This window comes from Typopeltis vanoorti, chromosome 15 (assembly GCF_054136105.1).
Source record: "Typopeltis vanoorti isolate ZY-2024b chromosome 15, IOZ_Tvanoo_1.0, whole genome shotgun sequence".
NCBI classification, from domain to species: domain Eukaryota; kingdom Metazoa; phylum Arthropoda; class Arachnida; order Uropygi; family Thelyphonidae; genus Typopeltis; species Typopeltis vanoorti.
The window spans coordinates 59,634,894-59,658,061 of NC_143563.1; the positions used below are offsets into that span (position 1 = coordinate 59,634,894).

General features: G+C 34.2%; 1 protein-coding gene across 2 annotated transcripts in view; it reads left to right on the top strand.

The window, feature by feature from the left end:
* Nucleotides 1-23,168, top strand: part of NAT1 (N-acetyltransferase 1) — a 297,904-nt gene that overhangs the window by 104,772 nt on the left and 169,964 nt on the right. The window contains exons 8-10 of one of the 2 annotated variants that reach the window (XM_090404548.1): nucleotides 6,774-6,878; nucleotides 15,578-15,688; nucleotides 19,628-19,845. In XM_090404548.1, the coding sequence (XP_090260674.1) occupies nucleotides 6,774-6,878; nucleotides 15,578-15,688; nucleotides 19,628-19,845 (434 nt within the window). The remainder of the gene's footprint in view (nucleotides 1-6,773; nucleotides 6,879-15,577; nucleotides 15,689-19,627; nucleotides 19,846-23,168) is intronic. The other variant, XM_090404546.1, reaches the window with a different exon arrangement.

The window sequence follows — 23,168 nt, forward strand, 5'->3', positions numbered from 1 at the left end:
TAATCTAGGACTCCCAATAATGCAAGAAGAATTTGATAAAGCACTGTCCGAAATGAGTAAGGGAAAAAGTCCAGGTGTAGACAATATTCTTATAGAACTGCTACAAAATCTAGATGATGAGACAAAAACCTTACTCTATACAATTAATAGCCCAAATCTATGATAGAGGAGAAATACCAAAGGAGTTTATGAAATCAACCATAATATCAATACCAAAAAAGAATAATGCAAACAAATGCAGCCAATTTAGAATAATAGCTTTAATGCCACATGTTAGCAAAATTCTGCTAAAAATTATTCAAAATAGAATTTATTCAAAAATAGATTGTCTATTGGATGAAGACCAATTTGGATTCAGAAAGAATAAAGGAACAAGAGAGGCAATACTCTGTTTAAGAACAATAATAGAGAGAAGATTAGACCTTAGTCAAAATACATTTGCTTCCTTGATTTAGAGAAAGTGTTTGATAAAGTAAACCAGCAAATACTCCTAAATTGTCTAATTAATATTGGCATAGATTTGAGGGATAGGAAAATAATTTATCAAATTTACAAAAATCAAAATGGATGGATTAAAATCAATAAGGAGAAAATAATAAATATCAGGAGTGGAGTAAGACAAGGATGTATACTTTCACCACTTTTATTTAATTTATATATTGAAAAGGCCATTCATGAAAACTAAAGATAAAATAAATAGTGGCATAAAGATAAATGGTGAGCAAGTCATGTGTATAAAATTTGCTGATGACATAGCCCTTGTAGCAGAAATAGAAGAATGTTAAAAACAATGCTAGAATTACTAAATAATAACCTTGAAAAATATAAAATGAAAATCAACACAGATAAGACTAAAATCATTGTTACAGGCAAAATCCCTATCAATACAGAGCATATAGACATCAGCGGGGAACAAATAAAACAAGTGAAAAGCTTTAAATATTTAGGAAGCCTAATAACAGAAGATGACAGAGCAAGAGAAGACATAAGATCAAGAATAAACAATGCAAAAGCCCAATTCTCTAAGATGAAAAGCATTTTAACAGGAAACCTCAACCTATATTGAAAAAAAAATTAGTAAAGACATTGATGTGGAGCATTGCACTGTATGATATGAAACCCGGATTCTAGGCAGACAAGATGTAAGAAGATTGGAGACTTTTGAAATGTGGTGCTGGCATCGCATGAACAAAATAAAATGTACAGAAAAATCAAACCAACAAGTCCTGAGAGAGAGAGAAACGAGAACTCTAATAAAATCGATCAAAATTAGAAGGAATAGGTGGTTTGGACATATACTTCGACATGATGGACTTGTGAAAAGAATAACTGAAGGTAGAATAGAGGGGAAAAGAAGAAGAGGCAGACCAAGGAAAAGCTTTCTTGACCAAGTCAAAGACAGCACGGGTTTGAGGAGTTACCAGGAGGTTAAGAAGAAAGCCAATGACAGAGCGGAATGGAGGAAATTGCTGCTGAGCTACCAGTACCAAGACTGATGCAACTGATGATGATCTCCCTATTATGTATTTCACAAAGAGTACAATCTAGGTCTTTAAATCAATGTTAATATGTATATTCTCTTTCTCATTATTAAATTTCTCACCTCTCTGATAGTAGTTTACTATAGCTGAACAATCTCTCATATATGGGATTATCACAGAAACGTGCTGTGCATTACAGAATGGTAGGGACAACTTGAAGTTAATTGTTTCCATCCTTTCTTTTAGTGTTGCACAGTGATCAGCATCGATTTTAGAAATTATGGACTTCACAACCATGTTATAAATAACTATTTTAATTTCCCGACATTTTGCCTTCATATTAAGGTCATCATCTCGAGTATATACAAATATACAAGGACAAGCTGAGTTACATTTCACACAGTAAGCTAAAGAAACAATGATTTTATCACTGATTTGATATACTGGCATGACTTCTAGTGGGGGGGGGGGAATAAATTACAAATTAATTAATTATTTAGAAACTACATCAAAGCTAAATTCTATTTAAGATAACATGAGAAAAACAGTCTTTCTTATAGATTTTTAACATTACAATTGTTATTTCAGATTTAGGATTCTGGATTATCTACAGTCCTGTTTATGGTTAACTCTTAGGGAGAAAGGTTCCGTGGGTAGAATATGTGCCTTCCATATGCTTTGGATTTTTAGACCATCATTATTGTTCAAATTGGGGTGGTTAGTAAGAATCTCACAGGCTTCCTTAATTTGCGTTCATACCATGTTTTGGTCTGATGTAAACAACTGGTGCTTTTCCAGTCAATTCTATGTAAAGTGTTCAGGGCATGATCAGAAAGGCCAGCTTAACCATATAGTTGTTATATTTAATGTGTCGTTTATGTTCCTTTTGTCTGATAGGAATTGTGCATCCTGTTTCCCCTATATATGGTATATTACATGTTCAATAAATACTGTATACTCCAGGGTGGGCCAGCGGAGGGAGTGGATCATTAGATGAGTTGAGTAAGTTCTTTAATTTTGCAGGAGGTTTAAAGGTGGCTTTAAGGTTGTATTTTTGTATATTCTATTTATTTTGTCTGATATCCCTTTAAGGTATGGAATGGTTACAGTTTTATTGTAGTCGTGTTTATTTTTGTTTTTATGTGAGGTCTTGTACAGAATTTTGTTGATAGTATTTTGGCTGTAACCATTTTTTGGGAAGGTATTGCAGATAGCTTAATTCATCTTTAAGTACTTGTTTGTTAGAGCAAATCTTCAAAGCCCTGTTTTTTTAGTGTATTAATGACCCTAGTTTTTGTATATATATTGGCCAGTATGTGTCAGTTTACAGTATTAGATACTGAATGGAGAACTTCTCGACAAGTTATTCATTCAGGATCTAACATGTAAGCTTTACAAAATTACAAAGAAATTTGCATAATACCTGCTTACCAGCGGAAGGTGAGAAATACCTAAGTTGTTGTATATGAAAGTATGTATCTGTATGAGTAATATATTGGAATTTATTTATTGTAAAACGGAAAGCTAAAAATCAAGAATAATGTCAGATTAACATTTCATGTAAAGGAATAATAGCTTAATTTATGTATTATCAAACTATCATAAAATCGTGAGTCACTAGGTAAGAAATGACTAATAGGATCAATGGTCATGTGTAAGCTGCAAGTACCTGTCGTAACGCCGAAAGCTGTAGCTGACGGGGAAGGCTGACATAAGCGCTTTTCCTCGTAAACAACACCTAATAGCATGGAGGGAAAGCAAGGGATCAACCTAAGGGCGATGTAAGCTATGGATCTTGCGAAAAACAATACAGAAAAGAGGGCACTGAGAAAAGGTATTTAAGGCAATATGCGCCAAACGCAAGGCTTTTTTCCTGTTTTCTTCTGAGATTTTGGAGATCGAGGACTCTCAACGAGCGATCGGAGATAGGACAAGCCAAGGGTGCTATGTCGACGACAGCTAGCCGTATTCATGATCTGCGCTGAGAGGTATTCCACGGAGATCTGTATGAGAATCAACAGCTCATGCAGAATGGTGCCAAATGCTGAACGACCCACCCGAGCTAGTGGAGAAAGCTCATAGCAACAGCCATTTCTTGATTTTTTGTGTCCAGTAGCAGAGAACGGAACAACTCAGTCACAAGACGAAGGATGACCTGAGCAACGCGTGGCAGCTAATAGACCTTCGGAGGGATTTGGTAAAGTAAAGACTCTTTTGTTTTATATCTTGAGATTGTTTGAAGATAGAATTTGTGTCTTGATAAAGCAAGACTGAGGACATTTTAGAGAACTTTGATAGGATAGAGTAATTAATACAGCCAATTCTATTAGACACAGAATTGTACATCATAAATCTCTAACGTGTATATGATTAAAATAGTGAAAACCCTTTGTTAATTGAGTAAACTTAACTCAGAGAGAAATGATTTGAGAAATATCTATTTAAAGTAAATGTGAATGAAGGATCTTGACTTGAGTGTAACATTGTTTAAATTATCCATTGTATTACATGATTTTGCATGTCAGTTTATGTGAGAAAGTCAGATTAGTATTGAACAGTTTGTATAGATAAGCATAAGACATTAACTTAGCTAGAAATTGAGAAGTTTTGATGACTTGATACAAGATTTAATGTACTTGTCTTTTAGTATTAATAAACATGTTTTGTTATTTGAATCTGAGTCTTTCCTGAATTCGAGGTGTCAACCTACCACTTATAAAATTCGAACCAAATAGTGGGAAAGAGTTTAGAAAATTATATAATAGAGATTAGATCTTAGGTCACGACTGCAAGGAACCGAGATCTTTATACTCACGTGTGAATTTAGATTAACGTATATGCCTAAAACCTAGGAATATTTTCCGGAGCCTGAATTATATTCTTGTTATAGGAAGCTGGCTGGTGCAGTTAAAATATAAATTTGCCAGTTTCTGTAGAGGAAATATCCCTAGGGGTCAATATATAATGCCAGGTTATATATTGACGAGAAAGATATAAAATTTAGGTAGAACGATATAGAGAAGACTGAATCAATTTGGATCATACTTAAATATGTACTCTAATAAGGAAACGAAAATACAGAGACGTTACACCAGTAAACAGTGAAAGAAAGACTGCCTGCTGGAAGACATTAGACAAGTGTATCTAGAAACGGAAGTGTGTTCTGTTTTTCAATCTCATTTGTGAATTGTATACGTTTGTGTTGTTTGTTTAGGTGGCTGAGGAATGTGTCTAATGCCTGGCAGCCATGGGGCCAGATAGTGAAAACATCATCAACATATCTAAGCCAGACTTTGTGTTTTAAAGGAGAGGAAACTAGAGCACGTTGCTCAAAATGATCCATGTAAAAGTTAGCAATGGGGAAGGGGGGGGGGGGATAATGGTGAGCCCATGGCTGTGCCTTCTTTTTCTAGGTAGAAAGTGTTTTGCCACACAAAATAGCCAGAATGTAGTATATGCACCAAGAGCTCTATGATATCGGGATGGAATCTGTCCTGTAGTAGAAGGATTAGTGTCATTGATTGGAACATTTGTGAAGAGGGCAGAGACATCAAAACTGACTAATAAATCATCTTTTTCCAGTGTGATATCTGATTTTGTTTACAAAGTGTTGTGTGTTTTTAATATAGGAGGGGAAATGAGGGGAACTTGTTTTGTAATGTAGATATGAAACAAACTGATTGTAGATCCTCGATTGTTAACATATATATAACTGATCATATATATAGTTGATCACAATATGGATGATGTTGTGAACAACTATATATTTTCAAGTGGTGTTTGAGGTTTTTCAAAAATAATGACTGTGCAGTGTGTGCTATTAACTGCTTAATAATATAATGTGTACTGTTTTGACATTGGAAGTCCCCTCAAAAAAACAAAACAAAAACTAACTAACTAATGACTTTGTCACATTTTATTCTGTTGTAATAACTTTATCATTAGTTACTTTATATTCACCATTCACTCTGCAATCAGGCTCTGACTTTGCACTGGGATCTGGTTGTACATTTGGTCTTGCACTAGCCTTTGCATTAAAATATCAGACAGAATATGGTTCTGTGTAAAAATTTCTGTACATATATACCTCTGTCAAAAGCTAGATATAAGGACTTTTAAACTGAATGAGTTTACTGGGAATTTTTTTGTTTCTTCCCTTGCAAAAGCTAACACAAATAACTAGAAAACACATGAAATTGATAGGTATAGAAGATTGCAGGTAGGACTAAACTTACCATAACAAAAATTAAGTTTATAAGAAGCCATTTATTTGTTTTCTTTGTTGTAACACACCATTAGCCTAACGTATAAAGTAAAATATGATATGCTTCATCTTTTTTACACAGTTCTTCCAGTACTTTTTGATAATTCTATACTCAGTGGTATACAGCACATGTTATGTTAGACAACAATGAAAAAGTTAAGGAGAAAGAAGAGACTTGATAACAACGAACATTGAAGAGCTCCAGATTGTATATAATGTTTTGGAATTACAATACAGAGATATTTCTAGAACCAGCATAGCAACTGTTTTAAGATTTCATGTTTAACATTTACTTCATTACTATTATGCTTTCTTCTCAAAAAAAAAAAAAAAAAAAAAAAAAAAAAAAAAAAAAAATCAGTTAACGCCTTTATACCCTGTCCAGCTTTTGGAGACTGAGTGGGCAGTTCAGTCTCCACCAATAGTCAATCAGAGATAGCTAGCCTATGTCTATCACTAATTGTTAGCGGCCACTGATGAAGAGATTGGTAAACACATGCTGCCATCTCTTGGTACCTAACCCTAACAGGATATGTTACTGTCTAAAATAATATGGGTATTATGGTTGATTTTCTTGAGTTTATGGGATGGAAAAGCCTGCTTGCCTCTGCCAGAGATTGACTAACTTGGGAACCGGTCGAAAACAGGCTTGGAAAAAGTTCCTCCATTCGACAACTGCACTTGAACTATAAGTCTAACTTTGGGCAACTAAGTACAGATGATGGAAGCTTCACTTCCACTGAGCTATACAGTCGTTCTTCTCTATATCATCAAAATTTTCAAAATGTGTCTAATACTTCAGATTGGTTTAAATACCAGTTTTTCCTGCAACAGGTCATCAGCTTACTTGTGACAGCCATGAGCATAATATTTGTATTGTAACTGAAACACTGATTTTTGTTACTTTTTTGTGTATGTATTCTTTCTCAAGTTTAAAACACCCATTGAAGGCAGCTTTTGAGTAAATAAATACTTTGTGTCTGTCATTTAGTTTTCTAATGTCAAACACAGTTGTAATTTTTTCTTAGGTGTGGGATCACTCGGTACTGGACCAGGAGTTATTCCTACTGAAACCTTTCCTACGTATTCTAATAACATGGGTCGCCCAAATAGGAATGTTGGCCATAATTCTGGTAAGTGTACAAGTGATTTGAATTATATAAAATAGCTTTTTCATTAAAGCTCACATCATGGTACGTTTCAAGTTAAAATTCTTAATGTTGTAACCCGTAAAATCCCATAAAACTTTATATTTTTATATATAAATTTTATTTCACTAATGTTGGGTGACTAATGCAGCAGATATAACTTACAATATGCAAGTTAAAATTTACTCATAAAAAATAAAGGAAATCATTTTTTAACATTGCTAATAGTTCATAGTCCGAAAAAATTTGGAATGTTTATTCTACCCTCATTGTAGATATTTATCTCACTCACTCACTCACACACACACACACACACACACACACACACACTTGCAAAATATATAACACTTTGTATTATCAGTGCCATGTATGGACAGGTGACAATAAAGAAGAAACTTGTCATTATGTTTTTTGAACAAATGGAGGTTGTTATTAGATGTTATTGGAAATTGTTTCAAAGAGGAAAGATAGAAGATGAATTGAAAATGGAGAAGAAAAATTGATTTGATAGGTAGGAAATATGAATGTATTCTTGCCAGTTCCACATCTTACAGTCATAGGAGAAAATGGAGGAATAATGGTATCCAGTTTGCTAGAACATTGTCTGTGTGATTATTTGTAGAAGATACAAGATAAAGAAATCATCATTATAACTTTATTAAGTGGTTTTTCCATATTCTAGATAACAACAAACATCGTTAAGGAGGCTTTGATTGCACTATTCCATACTTTCAGGTCTGATATCAAGACTGTTACATTTTTGGAATCTGAATGAGTCTTGCCTTGCTTCTCACTATTAACACTAGAACAGTACTTTGGAAGAAATGCAGACTTCTTCATTCTAGCAAGTCCAAATTTGATTGACTTTTCCTTGAAGGATGTGAAATGCTATGAAATCGTCCAAACCCAAACCAATCAGACTGCCAGAAGTTTTAGGAACTCATCACTATTAATTTTTCAATTTTTTTAAAATTAATTATTTCATCATCATCGGGGGGAGGTGCACAGGATATAATGATAATACAGCATGAAAAACTTCCATCACTACTAACTTCCTATTGACAATTTTCCTCCAAATCAATCTGTTATCTCTCAAGACTCCAACATTATATGAAACAAGCAGTGACAGCACAGTGGTAAAAACTCAACAGCATACAATCAGGAATACATCTCCATACTTTCAATGTTTCTACCTATTTTCATTGTCTTTGTCTTTTTAATGCTGACCATCATACCATATTTACTACAACAGTTATTCAATTTAGTCAGGGAATCTTGCGGACTTGTAGCAGATTTATTTAGAAGATTTAATACCACTTTTCTTCATAATGTGATTCATATAGATAATAACAGGCGATAATGTACACCCTTGTCTAACACCAGATTTAACATCAAACCACCTTCCTATACTACTTCAATTCTAACTGCTGACTTACAACTCGAATAATTGCTTAATATAATGTCCATTGACACCATATAACTGTAGCGTTTTGAATAGCTTTTCTCTTGGCACCTTGTCGTATGCCTTTTACAGATTACAAAACTTAAATACAGATATTTATATCTAACCTAACCAGATAGTTGGTTAGGTTAGATACAAATATGATTTGTATCTGATGACCTCTATTTGGCCTGAATCCAGCTTGTTCTCCACCAAGCTTCTCTTCCACAATTCTTCTCAACCGTTTCTCTAGGATACTTGCATATATCTTACCAGGAACACTCAGTAGAGAATTACTAATGTAATTTTCACATTCAATTTTTATTTCCCTTTTTATTTTATAAAAGTTAAAATCTGTTATTTCTTATTCAAGCAGATTTATTATACAAGCACATAGATGTAGGTCTTCAGTGCCCTTGGTAGATATGTACACAGGTTCCTTTTTTTTTAGTTAGAAAGTTTTGATGAATTAAGGATGCTTATCTAAATGTAAGCAAACAAGTTTGCACGTTAAATAACTTCACGACTCAGCAACTGATGTGAGGCTAATGACTTCACATCACTTGCCTTAGTATCCCATAATGCAAAGCACCTATTCTTGTGGACATGTATAATGATTTGCATTATGGGAAGGGTTACTACCCAGACTGGTGTGGTCTGATCAATGAGAGCCATACCGAGAAATAATACCACGGTTGAAGTAATGCATAAGTCATATTTCCATTTTAATTTTTATGAGTTTTCTGACTAAATTAATTAAGAATAACGACCTTTAAAGTTATATAGAGTTTCTAGTCATTTTAGTCATAAAACTCGCATGTAAAATAAGCAGTCTACAAGGAGACATAAAGAGACAAGTTATGCAATTTTGAGAAATGTGAAGAGAAATTTACATGCTCAAGAATTGAGCATCCTCAATGTTGTAAAATGATCAACTCAAGGCAGAATCCAAACCTTTCCCGATTTGCTTGTTCTTAATAGATAGTAAAAAAAAAAGTTAACAAGATTTTGTTTTGGAATATCCATGAAGAATAAACAAATCAGAAAGGATTTGGAGTTTCATTTTGTAAAATCAAGGTTTCGTGAGCATGTGAATTACACTTCACTTTAATTTCTTGCACCAGATTTTTCCTTTCTTTTTTTTGTTTAATCTCTTCAACATAGTTTTTCTTTCTTACCTAAAAACTACAACTTGCCTCTCCTACTATACTTCAGCTACTACCCATATAGTTGAATGGAATATTCCCTAATTAACTTTTCTTCTAGACTTCTCAAATCTGACAGTTATCCATTCACAGAGTGCTCTTAACAGAAACCAAGGACTTATCTTAAATGATCCTGGAAGTCTCATTAGATCTTTTTGTGTTCAGATTTCAGTTTTTCTAACAATCTACACATTTTATTGGATGAAAGTTAACACACAACTTTACATTCTTATTGAGATGATGAATTTATATATTTCCATTGTAAAGATTTTTTTCATCATTAAATTGCTCTGTAGTTGTCTATTTGCTAGTTGTAGTTGCTTTTTATAACTTGGAAGAACCCAACAGTTGGTATTCTGCTTCTTCTTCTTCATCCCATAGGCTGGCCTGGTTGAGTGAATGGTTAGCATATCTGTTCTCCAGCCAAAAGGCTGTGGGTTCAAATTCTGCTGTGGGCAGGAATGTTTGTGAAAATACTAGTGGTGGACAGTAGACGGCGTTGGAGGTAATGCAGTTCGCTGTAGTTTGTGGATTTGAGTGGTGGAGACGAAGAGTTGTGGAGTAGGTGTCCTCCCTCGATAAATCTTTGGACTCCCTGGAGGTGTAATGATGATGATGATGACCGTGGAATAAATATTAGGAAATATTCCTCACATAAATCTTCCACCTAATCCTTGATTGACACTTTGCTTTCAGCTCTGTAAGTGAAGCACCTGTCCAATTTTTTATATTGTCTATCCAGTTTACTCTAGGTCTGCCTTTTTTTGAATTTCTAGAGTAAGTCCTTCAAAAAGTTGTATTGGTAGACTATTTGATCTGCTGATATGACCAAGCCATTTTTTTATGTGGTTCCCACCCACAAAAAGTTATTGGTAAACCTATAATACATTAGTAACATTGGGTGGGCCGAGGATTTTCCCCCCCTTTATTTATTTATTTTTGTATAGTCTGGAAACCCTGCTCTAAAGACCAAACATGGAACTTTTTTTAAGCCACTCGAGGCCTCTAATAAGCAGCGCAGTGTAATTCATCTCTCATTCATCTCTCACCTAAAAACAATTGCAAACATTAATGCCCACAGTAGGATTCAAACCCATGATCTGTTGGTTGGAAAATGGGTATGCTAACTAGGTTAGCAAACAAAAGTTTAGTTATGATGTTATTTCTTGAACCAGCAAAAGAACTAATTCTTTGTCTTAATTCAAAATTTGTGATATATTCATTGTATGGTATCTTTAGGAGTCATTAACACTGACAGTAAAGACATTAAAAGATTAATGATAGATGCTGGAATCAAGACTTGAATCAAGACAAGCTGTGAGAGCAGACAAAGGAATCAGATGATTGGTTGCGAAAGGGAGAAAATTTGAATCTGGAGAAAATTATGAGATACTGAATTAACTAGTTGCCCATCCACATTGTTAGCATATTATAGGTTATTGCATTTGCAATTTTTGTTTTTATGTCTTGTCTTGATTAAAGATTACCAATTGGTGCAAATTTCAAATGTTTAGAATGACTAACAAAAATTCCTTATTATTCTCAATTGTATGGAGATATTCAATTATTTAAGATGTGGTGAATGAGAAAGTGCATTCAGTTCGTTTTCCTGAAGGTAGAATGAGCAGAATATCATGGGGTATTGGATATGAGGAGTAAGTAAGCAAAAGAGTAGATAGTTATAGTATGAATAAATTATTTGGTCATAAACAAGGAAAAATGTGAGAATAAATATCAGGAGGTGTTTGAATAGAGTAAAAGATAAAATTGTGGTATCAAAGGTAGTCAGCGTGTTGCTCAGTTATCAGTGGAGATGATGAGAAAAGATCATGAATAGTATATTAGTAGAGCTGTGGGAGGAGAAAGGAGTGCAGTTTGTGAACATGTGAGACAGATGGAACTATATAACTGGATGCTCGACTGCATTTAAATCATTATGATATGAGTCACTTGGAGAGGTGGTTGTTGCGAGAGAGAGAGAGAGAGAGAGAGAAAAAAAAATGAGTGTGATAATAGATCTGAGGAAGTAAGAGCATGTTGAAGAATGTGAGAAAATTAGGAGAGATTGCAAGCGAGGCATGAAAATGAGAGGGAGGGTAAGGTGAATAGGGAGACACTGCATGAGAAGAGTAAATGCTGGAAGCAGGACTTGCTGTGAGAGCAGACAAAGGAATTAGATGATTGAATGCAAAAGGGAATTTGAATCTGGAGAAAATTGAGATAGGTGTTGACAGTAGAATAGCTAAGAGGAGGATTATCTCAAAATCAGCATCAGTAGGACTTGCTATAGACCCAAAAATGAATTACTATGTTTGTTTATGCATGCCATTATCAGAAATAAGGGGAATGAAAGTGTTGCATTCATAGTTTTTAGGCCCAAAGATTTATCAGAATAAGTGAGATATGGTTTGGTGCAGATGACATCCTGTTGAGGATAGAGATAGAATTGGGGGGGTGGAGGTTTATGATGTTTTTTGTAAAATGGGAAGAGGGAACAGTAGCATTGATTTTGAGAAAGTATTGCATGAGATACAAAATGAAACATTTAGTTGGATGTTGCTGTAAACCTGCACCGTGGAAAGCACTGACAAAGATATATGCAGTGCTTTTTTAATAGAAAAAAAGGTGCCGGAACTCACATCTTGAGCTTTTTTTTTAATTAAAGAAAATGATATTAATATCTTATTTAAATGAAATATAAAGCAGTTGTTGCTGTCGCAGAGTCGCATAAATGAATTAAATATAATTTATCTTCAGTATTTTTAATTTTAGACATGATCAAATGTAAAATTAAATAAACAAATTAAAATATACAACTAAAGACCAATTATAAAAGCAAAAGTAAATTTGTTAAAACATTATATAATTTAAGAGAAGTTCATAGTGTTTTCCAGAGTTTTGTCCAATTCTTGTCGAACAAATCGTCTCGACTCCTTTCTTTGCTCTTAGTATCTAAGGCCAAACGTCATCCTCTAAGTAACCACAGATCAGCATACTTTGAAGGATCGAAAAGTCTTAAAGGTGGTCCAATGAGTTTGATGAATAAAAGTGCCGAAACTGTTTTAGTCTTCAACGAAGCTCTTGTTGGGGTGATAATTAAATTCATCTGCAAAAATCTGCATTCACATTCACTTGATGAAATGGAAATGGTATTCAGAGCATGTACCAAACGCAACAGTTTTTCTAGGTATGTCTTATCGAGAATGTATTCACAGAATCCATGAGTTATTTCTCTTTCATTTAGTTGCAGTCTGATTGCCAAATTTCTAATTTTCGCCTCTCCGAATGTTAGCTGAGCATTAATATTTTCAGGCCAATGTTTTTGATCAAGCACACAAGCCCAAAACTGCTAGCTCAACATCTTCGCTATCAAGCAACCTTCTTTCAATTTGGTATAAAATGTTTTTGGGTCAATAGGAGGATTATTCTTTGGAGCTTTATCGTGAAGTAAAACTAGTATCATTTCATTTCAAAGTATCATTTTTATCTCTCCTAGGATCATGCATTACATCTTCAAAATGATGCACTAGAGATTGAAAATTATTCCATTAAACCAAAACTGAATGGAAACTAGATGACACCCATTGATTTTTTCAATGGGTGTCATCTAGTTTCCATCATCAAGGCCAATGTTTTTGATCAAGCACACAAGCCCAAAACTGCTAGCTCAACATCTTCGCTATCAAGCAACCTTCTTTCAATTTGGTATAAAATGTTTTTGAGTCAATAGGAGGATTATTCTTTGGAGCTTTATCGTGAAGTAAAACTAGTATCATTTCATTTCAAAGTATCATTTTTATCTCTCCTAGGATCATGCATTACATCTTCAAAATGATGCACTAGAGATTGAAAATTATTCCATTAAACCAAAACTGAATGGAAACTAGATGACACCCATTGAGTACTTCAAAAAAATTCTTCCAATTTTCAGCAGCTCAACCTCTAGTGATTCTGTACATAAATGCAACTCTACTGTTTTTTAGCGAAGCATGGTATAGGACAAGTTTATCAATAAATGATTTGAATCTATTGATTTCTGAAATTTCCTTTACAGAATCACTTACTGATAATTCTAGTCTGTGATTAGCACAATGCCAAACTATAATAGAATGAAAGTTTTCTGACAGCAATTTTTTCACTCAACTTTTACATCCTAACATTACAGCAGCACCATCGCATGCTAGAGAAACTAAATATTTTTTTTAATAATCTTCTGTCATCCGATAATAGTTAAAGACATTGGAGTAAGGAATCATATACACTTTTTGCCGTTACATTTTAAAGTTCGATGAAGTCCAAAAATAAATTTATCAGTGAATTAATTCGAACACCTTCGATACAGCATCGAATATACACTATGAGAGTGGTTTTATTGCTTATTGTTGTTGATTCATCAATTATCAATGAAATTATATTTTTGGATGGAACGATCTCTTTAAACACATTTTTTGTCATTTCTTCGTTGACATGATTTGCAATATTAATACATGCATTTGTTGAATGAAGAATCCGACCCATTTCAATTCCGTTCAGTTCTTGCAGATCAATTTCACTTTCAAAATTATGGAATGATTAGTTTTCCTTTGCTACTTTATATGCAGTTCGAAAAATGTTTGCTGTTATTTCTTTTTCACTAGATGATAATTTTAAAAAAACATTTTCAAGGGTCATTTTTTCAGCTTTAGAAACAGTTTTTAACGCTGCTTTGTGTTTAGCAGACTCTCTGTTATGTAACTTTTTTTTTTCGAAATGAGCTCATCTGTAATATCCTATCTTTACGAGAATATATAATCTCATTGTTGGCCCATTCTTTGAAAATTTTCATTCCAATCTTTGTTTCAATTCCAAGAGTTCTAACTTTTCTGGAAGGCGTACAGCCAAGTTTCTTTTTGCAAATATACATCCATTCATTTTTCGAGCAAAAAAAATCATTTCTTATGTCCAGCAATTTAGCCAGTCATTTTCAGTTTGGCCTTTCTCCTCAAGATTAGCTTGAGATGATTCGAAAACATAGACGCACATAACACACATACACACACATACAGTAAAACCCCGAAGTTACGTGTAGGTGGGACCAATAAAAAGCACGTAAGTCGAATTCGCTTAACTCGGGGAATAATTTTGCATGTAATTTATATATAAAAACATACAAAATATTAGTTAATTGGGACCAAAGATTTACAAAAACACCTATATTTTTTAAGAAATATTATCATAATTGTAGTTTTTTGTACATGAAAAAAGAAGTTATTTCAATGTCGATGGTTTCATAAAATCTAATAGATTCGTTTGACGGCATACTGTCTTTTTCTTGTCATGCAAAATTTCTTCATAGCAAGCCAATGATTTTTTTATTCCCTGCCTTGTGGCTACAATTCATTCCTCGTTAGAATCTATGTCCTCCAAAATCTGTAAACCATTCTTAATTAAGCTGAGACCTTCTGTTAATTTGGCAACTGTTGTGCTTTTCTGGTAAAACTGGATCTGAGGTGTCGGTCTCTTCAGTAGCGCTTTGCTCATGCATCTTTATGAGCTCGTCGATTGTAAGCTCCTTGTTATGTGCGTCTAACAGCTCGCTGACATCTTCACTGTCGACTTCTAAATCTAATTGCTTTGCAAGGTTGACAACTTCTTATATTGTCTCAGTAACTTGATCAGTTTCTGGCAACATTTCCGTTTCACACCAATAATAAAATAATTTTTTATTATTGGTGAGATGGAAACGATGGAGCATCGTTTCCATCTCACCAATAATCCCATGACGTTTATGAATTATGCTTGAAATCAATGACTGGGCATTTTTCATAGCAGCGAGAATTCTTCCTTTAACTTTATGATTGTTCTTACTGTGGATTCCTAGATCAAACTTCTTTGCTTGCTCACAAATTTTCATTCCGTCTTCAAAATCCTTAATAATGTTGAGTTTTGTTTCCAAAGTCAATGTTTTTCTTTTCTTGCTAGCTGTAGAAGAATCTGACTTGCTTCTTTTGGATGACATTATTATTTTTTATGTAATAAAATTTTTATCTTGTTCACAGCATGTGCGATACTGGTGAATGCGGCCGGCGCCGGAAAGATACGACTAGTGGTGAGGCGTGAAGCGGGACGGGAATACGTACATATAAGAAACTGCGTAACTCCGGATTCACGTAAGTCGGGGTGTTACTGTATATGGTTAGTAGAAATTTATTATGGAAGGATTATAGTGGTTGGTGAGAATGATAGAATGAAAACCACTGGAGGATATGGTTGAAATATTCAAGAATCACTTCATAAAGGTATTTCATCCTTTAGGATGTGATATGTGGAGCTTGAATACATTGGGAAATGGGGAGGAGAGAACAACTGTGAGTGAATTATAGTTGCTGAGAAATTATATGCTTGGTTAGTCCTTTATTCAAGTGTTAGCACACAAAGTTTGCTTGTGAAATACCTTCACAACTAGACTACTTGTATATAGAAGCTGTTGTCTTCACATCAGTTGCCTCATACAAACATGTGCATTGCTGTGTGTTATGGGAAGGATCACTACCCAGACCAGTTTAGACCTTTATTAAGGTGTAAAAGTAAAGAGGGTGTGTTCATAACATGTCTAGAGTGGTTGGTATAGGAGTGCAACAGAGCGTGATACTATTAGGAGAAAGAAAAGATGAATAGCATGAAAGATTTCGAACAAAAAAAAAGTCTGCTCATTATATCATAATGTAGCCAAAGGCTATAGTTTTTTTTTTTTTCCTTTTTCACCAGTCTTATGGAGCTGAACAACCAAAAGACCAATTGAAAAAACTAAAGTACAAAGATTACTTTAGTACGCCCAGAGATATGAGACACTTCTGCGCATGCCAAAAGGAGGAGGATCCATTCCAATAATAGTGGTAATCAACCCGTATTGTGGGATGAGTGTTTATTATTACAGGTTGGAAAATTAACTTCTCTTTTATGATCATTGTAGTTTTTAAAGTGGTAACTATTTTGCTTGTATAACAGTTGGAAAATTTTATGTATAAAGCACGTGATTTCACGTGTTGGTGACCAATTTGTACATCGCCTTATTTCCCCCCCCCCTCAACGTGAATTGACTCTTCTTAGCAGTGTTCCAACGGCAGCTCTCACTTATGTGGTCGAACTATAATACCCAGGTGATTGGTCTTCTTTGTCTGGGATTGCTTTTCAGTCATCCCTGCAGATGACTATAAGACCACAGTGAACTAAACCACTCATTATAAAAATTGAATTTTCTCTCTCCCTGGTGATATTGTATAATGGAGGTGTTCTACCACCTGGCAAAAATTTGGCATCTCCTAGAATGCTTTTTTTCTAAATACAAAAATCATTGCGTTTGACAATTTTTGTATTTAGAAAAAAGCATTCTAGATGATTCCTCAATTCCTATTGAATTGTGAATGGATAAATAGAGCATATGTACAATACCTAGTTTATAAAAATAAATTCTATTTATATACAAGGGTAGTCTGAAAAGTTCTCAACCATAGATGGCAACACTATCAGCAAGATTTTTTTTTTTTTTTTCTAAGTTGGTACATCTGTCATAAGCATCCATGTGAAATTGCAAGTCATTCATTCTATCAAGTAGTTTGTTATATACGGCTGTCTGAAGCAAAAGTGTTGTTTGTATCCGTTGAAATGGATAAAATTGAGTATTGTGATGTTATAAAATTCTTTGTAAAAGAAGGTTTAATGCTAAAAGAAATTCATTTGAAGTTCATAAAAAGTTTATGGGCACTCTTCCTTTGTTTTTGACAATTAAGAAATGGCATGCAGACTTTAAATGTGGCCTTGAAGATGATCCACGTGAAGGTTGTCTAAAAAGTGAAACACACCAGAAATCATTGATCAAGTGCATGATATGATATTGGATGACCAGGGAGTCAAAGTGCATGAAATTGCTGAGACTATAGGCATTTCAAAAGTATGTGTAGGATATATTTTGCATGAAGAATTGCAAATGAAAAAGCTTTGTGCAAGATGGGTGCTGCACTTGCTCACAGCAGATCAAAAACACACTCCCATAAAAATCTCTGAACAATGCTTGGAGCATTTTAACAAGAATGAAACTGATTTTGTGCGTCTGTTTATTAGATGAGACCTGGATTCACCATTGTACACCAGAATCCAAACAGCAGTCAAAACAGTGGACAGAAGCCGGTTGTTCAGTGCCAAAGAAGACAAAGTTGGTCCCATCAGTAGGAAAGGTCATGGCATCAGTGTTTTGGGATGCTAAAGGCATTTTGGTTATTAATTATCTTGAAAAGGGTAAAACAATAACGGGAAATAATATTCCGATCTTTTAACCAGACTAGGCGAAAATAATGTGAGAAAAGACCTGGTTTGCAGAAGAAAAAAAAATCATCTTTCATCAGGACAATGCACCTGCCCACAAAAGTGTTTTGGCAATGGGAAAATTAAGGGATCTGCACAATGAATTGTTGGAACATCCACCCTATTCCCCAGATTTTGCTCCCTCTGACTTTTATCTCTTCCCAAAGCTAAAACTCTTCCTTGCTGGTCAGCATTTTTCTTCGAATCAAGAGGTGATTGCAACTGTACAGAGGTATTTTTTAGGTCTTACTGAGAACCACTACAGGGAGAGGATAATGGTGCTGGAGTATCGCTGGAATAAATGTATTAGTTTTAAGAGAGATTATATTTAAAAATAAAAATAACTTTGAAATTATAAATTCATTTTTTCATTGTTAGGCTGAGAACTTTTCAGTCCACCCTCATAAGTACTATCAAGAGATAAAGATGTGAAGGAGATATAACTTCTATTAAGATGATCATGCAATCTTAAATCTGGAGATTCAGGTTGTGAATTCTGCATATATCTGCTAGTTGAGCATTGTCAACACACATTGTTATCTGTGCATATCCTAGTTTTCCACTTCCTGGAGTGTCTTATGTTGTCTAATGTTGAGTTTTCAGTATGATTCCAGTCTTCAGCTGTTATGATGTCACTGTATAAATATAGCTGGAATTCCTGTAAGAATTTTTCATCTAACTGTTTCATTAGATGGAGCATAAACATTTATAAACCTTTTGCACATCCACAGTGTTATCAATGTTGTCGAGATCCATCCATCTACATCACTTTTGATATTACCAAATTATCCAAGGAGTGAAGCAAGAATAAGAACCCCCACTTCAGTCCTGATAAACTTTGAAATAAGAAAGAAGTTGGTATCTATCTGCAAAAGTATATTTCTTGGAGAAACCAAAAAACCTGATATTATGGCACAGTGTAAATTTCCATACAGCTTCTTATTTAGGTGGACTGTGGAATCCTTATGTATTTAATTGGGCAGTGCAGATGGGAGATAATATTGATTAGTGGGAGGAAAAAAACATCAGTTATGTGGATAGTGTTCCCAACCCACTCTCCATTCAGCTGGCTCCATGGTTGAATCCCACTGTAGGCATGATTGTATATGACTATCTTTAGGTGTAGAAAAATATTATTTCCCTCTGTGTAACCACCACTGATTTTGAGGAAAATGTTGATAGAAGATTAGCAATAATGTAAAGTTAAAATTGTTCACTTTTTAGGGTACACATCAGGATCCCTGCGTTTCATTATCTTAAAAAAAAAGTTTCCATGTTTGGAGAAGAGTTTTGGATTATGTAACTCTTTGTTGAGTGAAGCTATTGTTCAATAGCTCTTAACCATTTATGCGTGCAGTTCATATATTTTGGGGGTAAGCATATTGCAAGACCCCCCCCTCCAGTCATTGTGGGATATCTGAACAAGCATAGACATCCTGTAAGTGCAAATTTCTAAGATGAACTCTGATAATGAGATCTATTTACGACACTAAAACAATCTCAAAATGTGAATTTAAAAATTTGAGTCAGTTAAAGGTTATGTTTTCAGCATCTCTTATTTACTGGCATCTGAATTTGTAATTTTTCATGGCAGCTATGATTATCCAACACATATACTGTCGTCATCATGGTACGTTTGGTGTGCATATTCAGTATGAAGTTGGATCTCTTAAGGTATAATTATTGTCTTCAGTTTTGAAGTGATTATCAGATGACAAAATCAGTTAACTTTATTATTCCTTTTCCAGGATTTATTGGAGGTCCTCAGTCAATGTTTGCTCAGAATCGTAGCAAGCAATTTCAAGCACGTGACCATGACCACGAACTATTTCCAGCTTTTTCCCAACAAAAGCAGCAGAATCAGCCTCAGGCAACACTCAATTATAACACTGCAAATTCAAATAGGGATCTACCTCCTCGTTTTTTAAAGAAAGCTTTGCAGCCCCAGTCGGGAAGTTTAGATGAGGTAATGTAAATCTAATTTAAAATGCTATAATCCATTATTACATTTATTCTCGTGTACTTTTCAGTTCACCATGATTTATACAAACAGCTCTGAATTTTTATTGATATAATGTGAAATATTATGATAATGATAAAATGTGAAATAATCTGTAATAATTGTTCAAAAATTGGTGTTGTGGGCATTGAAATTTTTATTGTTACACTTTCTTATATGAGTTGATTATGTATTTGTTAGCTAAAAATGATGTAGAAACCCATTTTTTGTTAAACGAAGTGTTTAGACTTAGTACCTTGATACAATGCTGGATATTTTACGTAGCAGAATAAATTTTATCAGTAAATAGAAGACACAGCCGTGGGCAATTCTATCTCACCTGCTTAGCTGATTAGCTCATGGAACTGTTTTTGGCAGGAAACCAGGACAAACAATGAAACTTCAGCTACTGGAAAAAGTTCCAACTCAACATCTAGAAGAAGAAGAATAAATCTGTTGTCAGAAGAACTGAAGATAGGAACCATCAATATAAGGAGTATTAATGAAAAGGAAATTGATTGCAAAAAAAAATCGGGAAAATACCACATGGACATAATACGCATTACTGAGACAAAGAAAACAAAAACAGATGAGATCTTACTAAATAAGTATAGGATGGTTATGTTCAGGCAATAATGATCGAGGAAAGGAAGGCATAACAATATCGTTCAACATCAAACATGAAGATAACTTCTCGATTGGTAGGCAGTTTCAAGTTTGAGTATTCACAATTCCTCCACTTCTACCTTTTGTGGGACATAGATCCCACAGAAGGTTCTACTAAGATAGAAGTTCTACAATGAGACTTATTTGGTCTACAGGCCAAATAAGTCTCATTGTCCAGTTCCCCATTCTGATATTTGCCCACATCACTCTACTTGAGACTGCCTACTATTCAAGAAGATTAGCCTCGTATTTAGTGTTGAATACTATGACTACTCCTTTTCCTTGATTGTCATTGCCTGAATTTGTATTTATTGTATTTATTTTGTATTTATCCATTTTGTATTTATTGCTCAAAAAGATCTCACCAGTTTTTGTCTCTTTTGTTTCAGTCATCCCTATTATGTTGATCTGGTACATATCTAATTCCTCAGCTAGTGACCAACGTGACCCAACATGACCAAATTTCATGCCAGCCGGCATGAAATTTGGTCATGTTGTACCATCATTTTGTATTTTGGTTTAAGCCAATAAGAATACAATTTGGACGGCTAAATCCCAAATTGCCAGCCCATCCTCGTTCGTTCAGTATCCAGGTAGATACCCAACAGGGTGAACCACAAGAAGGTGAGGATTTGACATTAGGTCAGAAGCCCTGGTCGGTTCTCTGCATTCCTTTAAAGGCTATGTGGAGTCTCCTCTCAGTTATACAGATTTGCCCCTTAAGCATCCCGATTTTGAAAACAAAGATAATATAATCTAGAACGTCTGCAGCCGTTTTTTTTTTTTTTTTTTTATTTTAAATAATATTTAAAATAATTATCGTCAATTAATTTCTTCGAAAACAAAGACTGTTCTGTCGAGGAAGCGATTAGACAAAATTATCACAAAAACATTAAACATTGGTTCTCCAAGGTAATTCAATATTTAAGTGAAGAAAGTATGCAAGGATTTATATTTTTTCCTGGAATTTAAAACTGCACAATATAAAGAGAAAATAAAAATAATTTTTATATTTTTAGTCTCTCTAATATAACTAAGAGTCCCGTTGCCCAGCATAAAACAAGGAACTGCATTCCTTGTTATAGAGAACTGAAACTCGGCATCACAAGATAATCTGTTTAAGTGTTCTCTTACAGCGTGAAGGATTATCGCACCTTCTAAAAGATAGAAGAACCAAATTGCACTTCTTATCCATGTTCTTTCAACAGGTGTATAGAATCATATCCAAATTTAGCTGAATGTATATATACGTCCTAGCCAGTTGGAGGGTTAAAGAGTGACCATGAGATAAGAGAAATATGTGCTCCTATATCTAATAAAATTTTGCTAGGTACATTTTCTATAAAACCTGGTAAAACATAAAAGGTTTATGTTCGCTGGAATGCAGCAATATCGGTCTGTTTATTTGAATTGTAAACTAATTTAGCATTGCTTTGAGTTGAAATATCCATAAGTAAGTTTTTCACCAATATTATGTTTGAATTATATTTCATTTCAAAAGTTGAATTTATATTATCCTTAGGTTTATTTCCTCTAAGATTAAACTTAGATCTACTAAAACAGCTATTACATAAGTTACATAATTTGTTACAGTTTATTCCTAACAAATAGGAATAAACTTTACTCACAGTACATTGCATTAAATTTAAAATCGCATTCAGCATTACAAGAAATCAAAATCTCATTTACTAGAAGCATTATTAGTTATCTCCAATCAGTTAATATTTTACAGAACTTTCTAATATTTGTTTTTGTTGTTTTTCTATTTCCTCTTATAAAAGTTTTAAGGATTTCTGATTCATTTGGCTCTATGGATTTTGTTTTAGAGCAGCTTTCTAAAAATTCATCCATACTTTGATTCATTATTATAATACACTATCTCAATGAGTCCTGGGACTCACTGTGGGAAAAATTGAACTATTATATGCACAGAACTTATGCACACTCTCTAAACTCATTCACCACTCTGCACACAAAAAATCTGGTCTGCACTTCCCTACCAACCACACTCTTACACAACTTCCACAGAGAGCCCTAGTTCCCTATTTGTCATGTATTGTAATAATAAGTAATCTTTTGAGCTATTTTACCAAATTTTGTAGTATGCCCTCTGAACTTCAACTCTGTTTACCTTTATCCACAAGTCCCTAGCATCATCAGTTTTTTGCAATCCAGTACCATCAATATGATACACCGTATGGAATCTGAAGTGTATATCCTTACATTTTGCGACATTAAATTGACAATCATTTTCCTTTGCCCACAATGCCAATTTATTTAAATCATCCTGCAGGATATCTACATCACCTTTATCAGCTATTGCTATCCCACTTTTGCATAAAATTATCAGCAAACAACTCAATATCACCTCTCAAATCTTTCTCTATATCATTGAGATAAAAATTAAATATTAGTGGCCCTAGTACCAAACCCTGAGGTACTCCACTAGTTACCATCATTCTCCTAGATTCCCCTCCACCATATACTACCTGCTCTCTGTTTTCGACGGCTGTCTCCCCCCCCCCATCCATCATACTAGCATCATATCCATTCCCATTTGTTTCAGTTTCTGTAATAGTTTTATATGCGGTATTCTGTCAGATGCCTTTTCAACATCCACAATG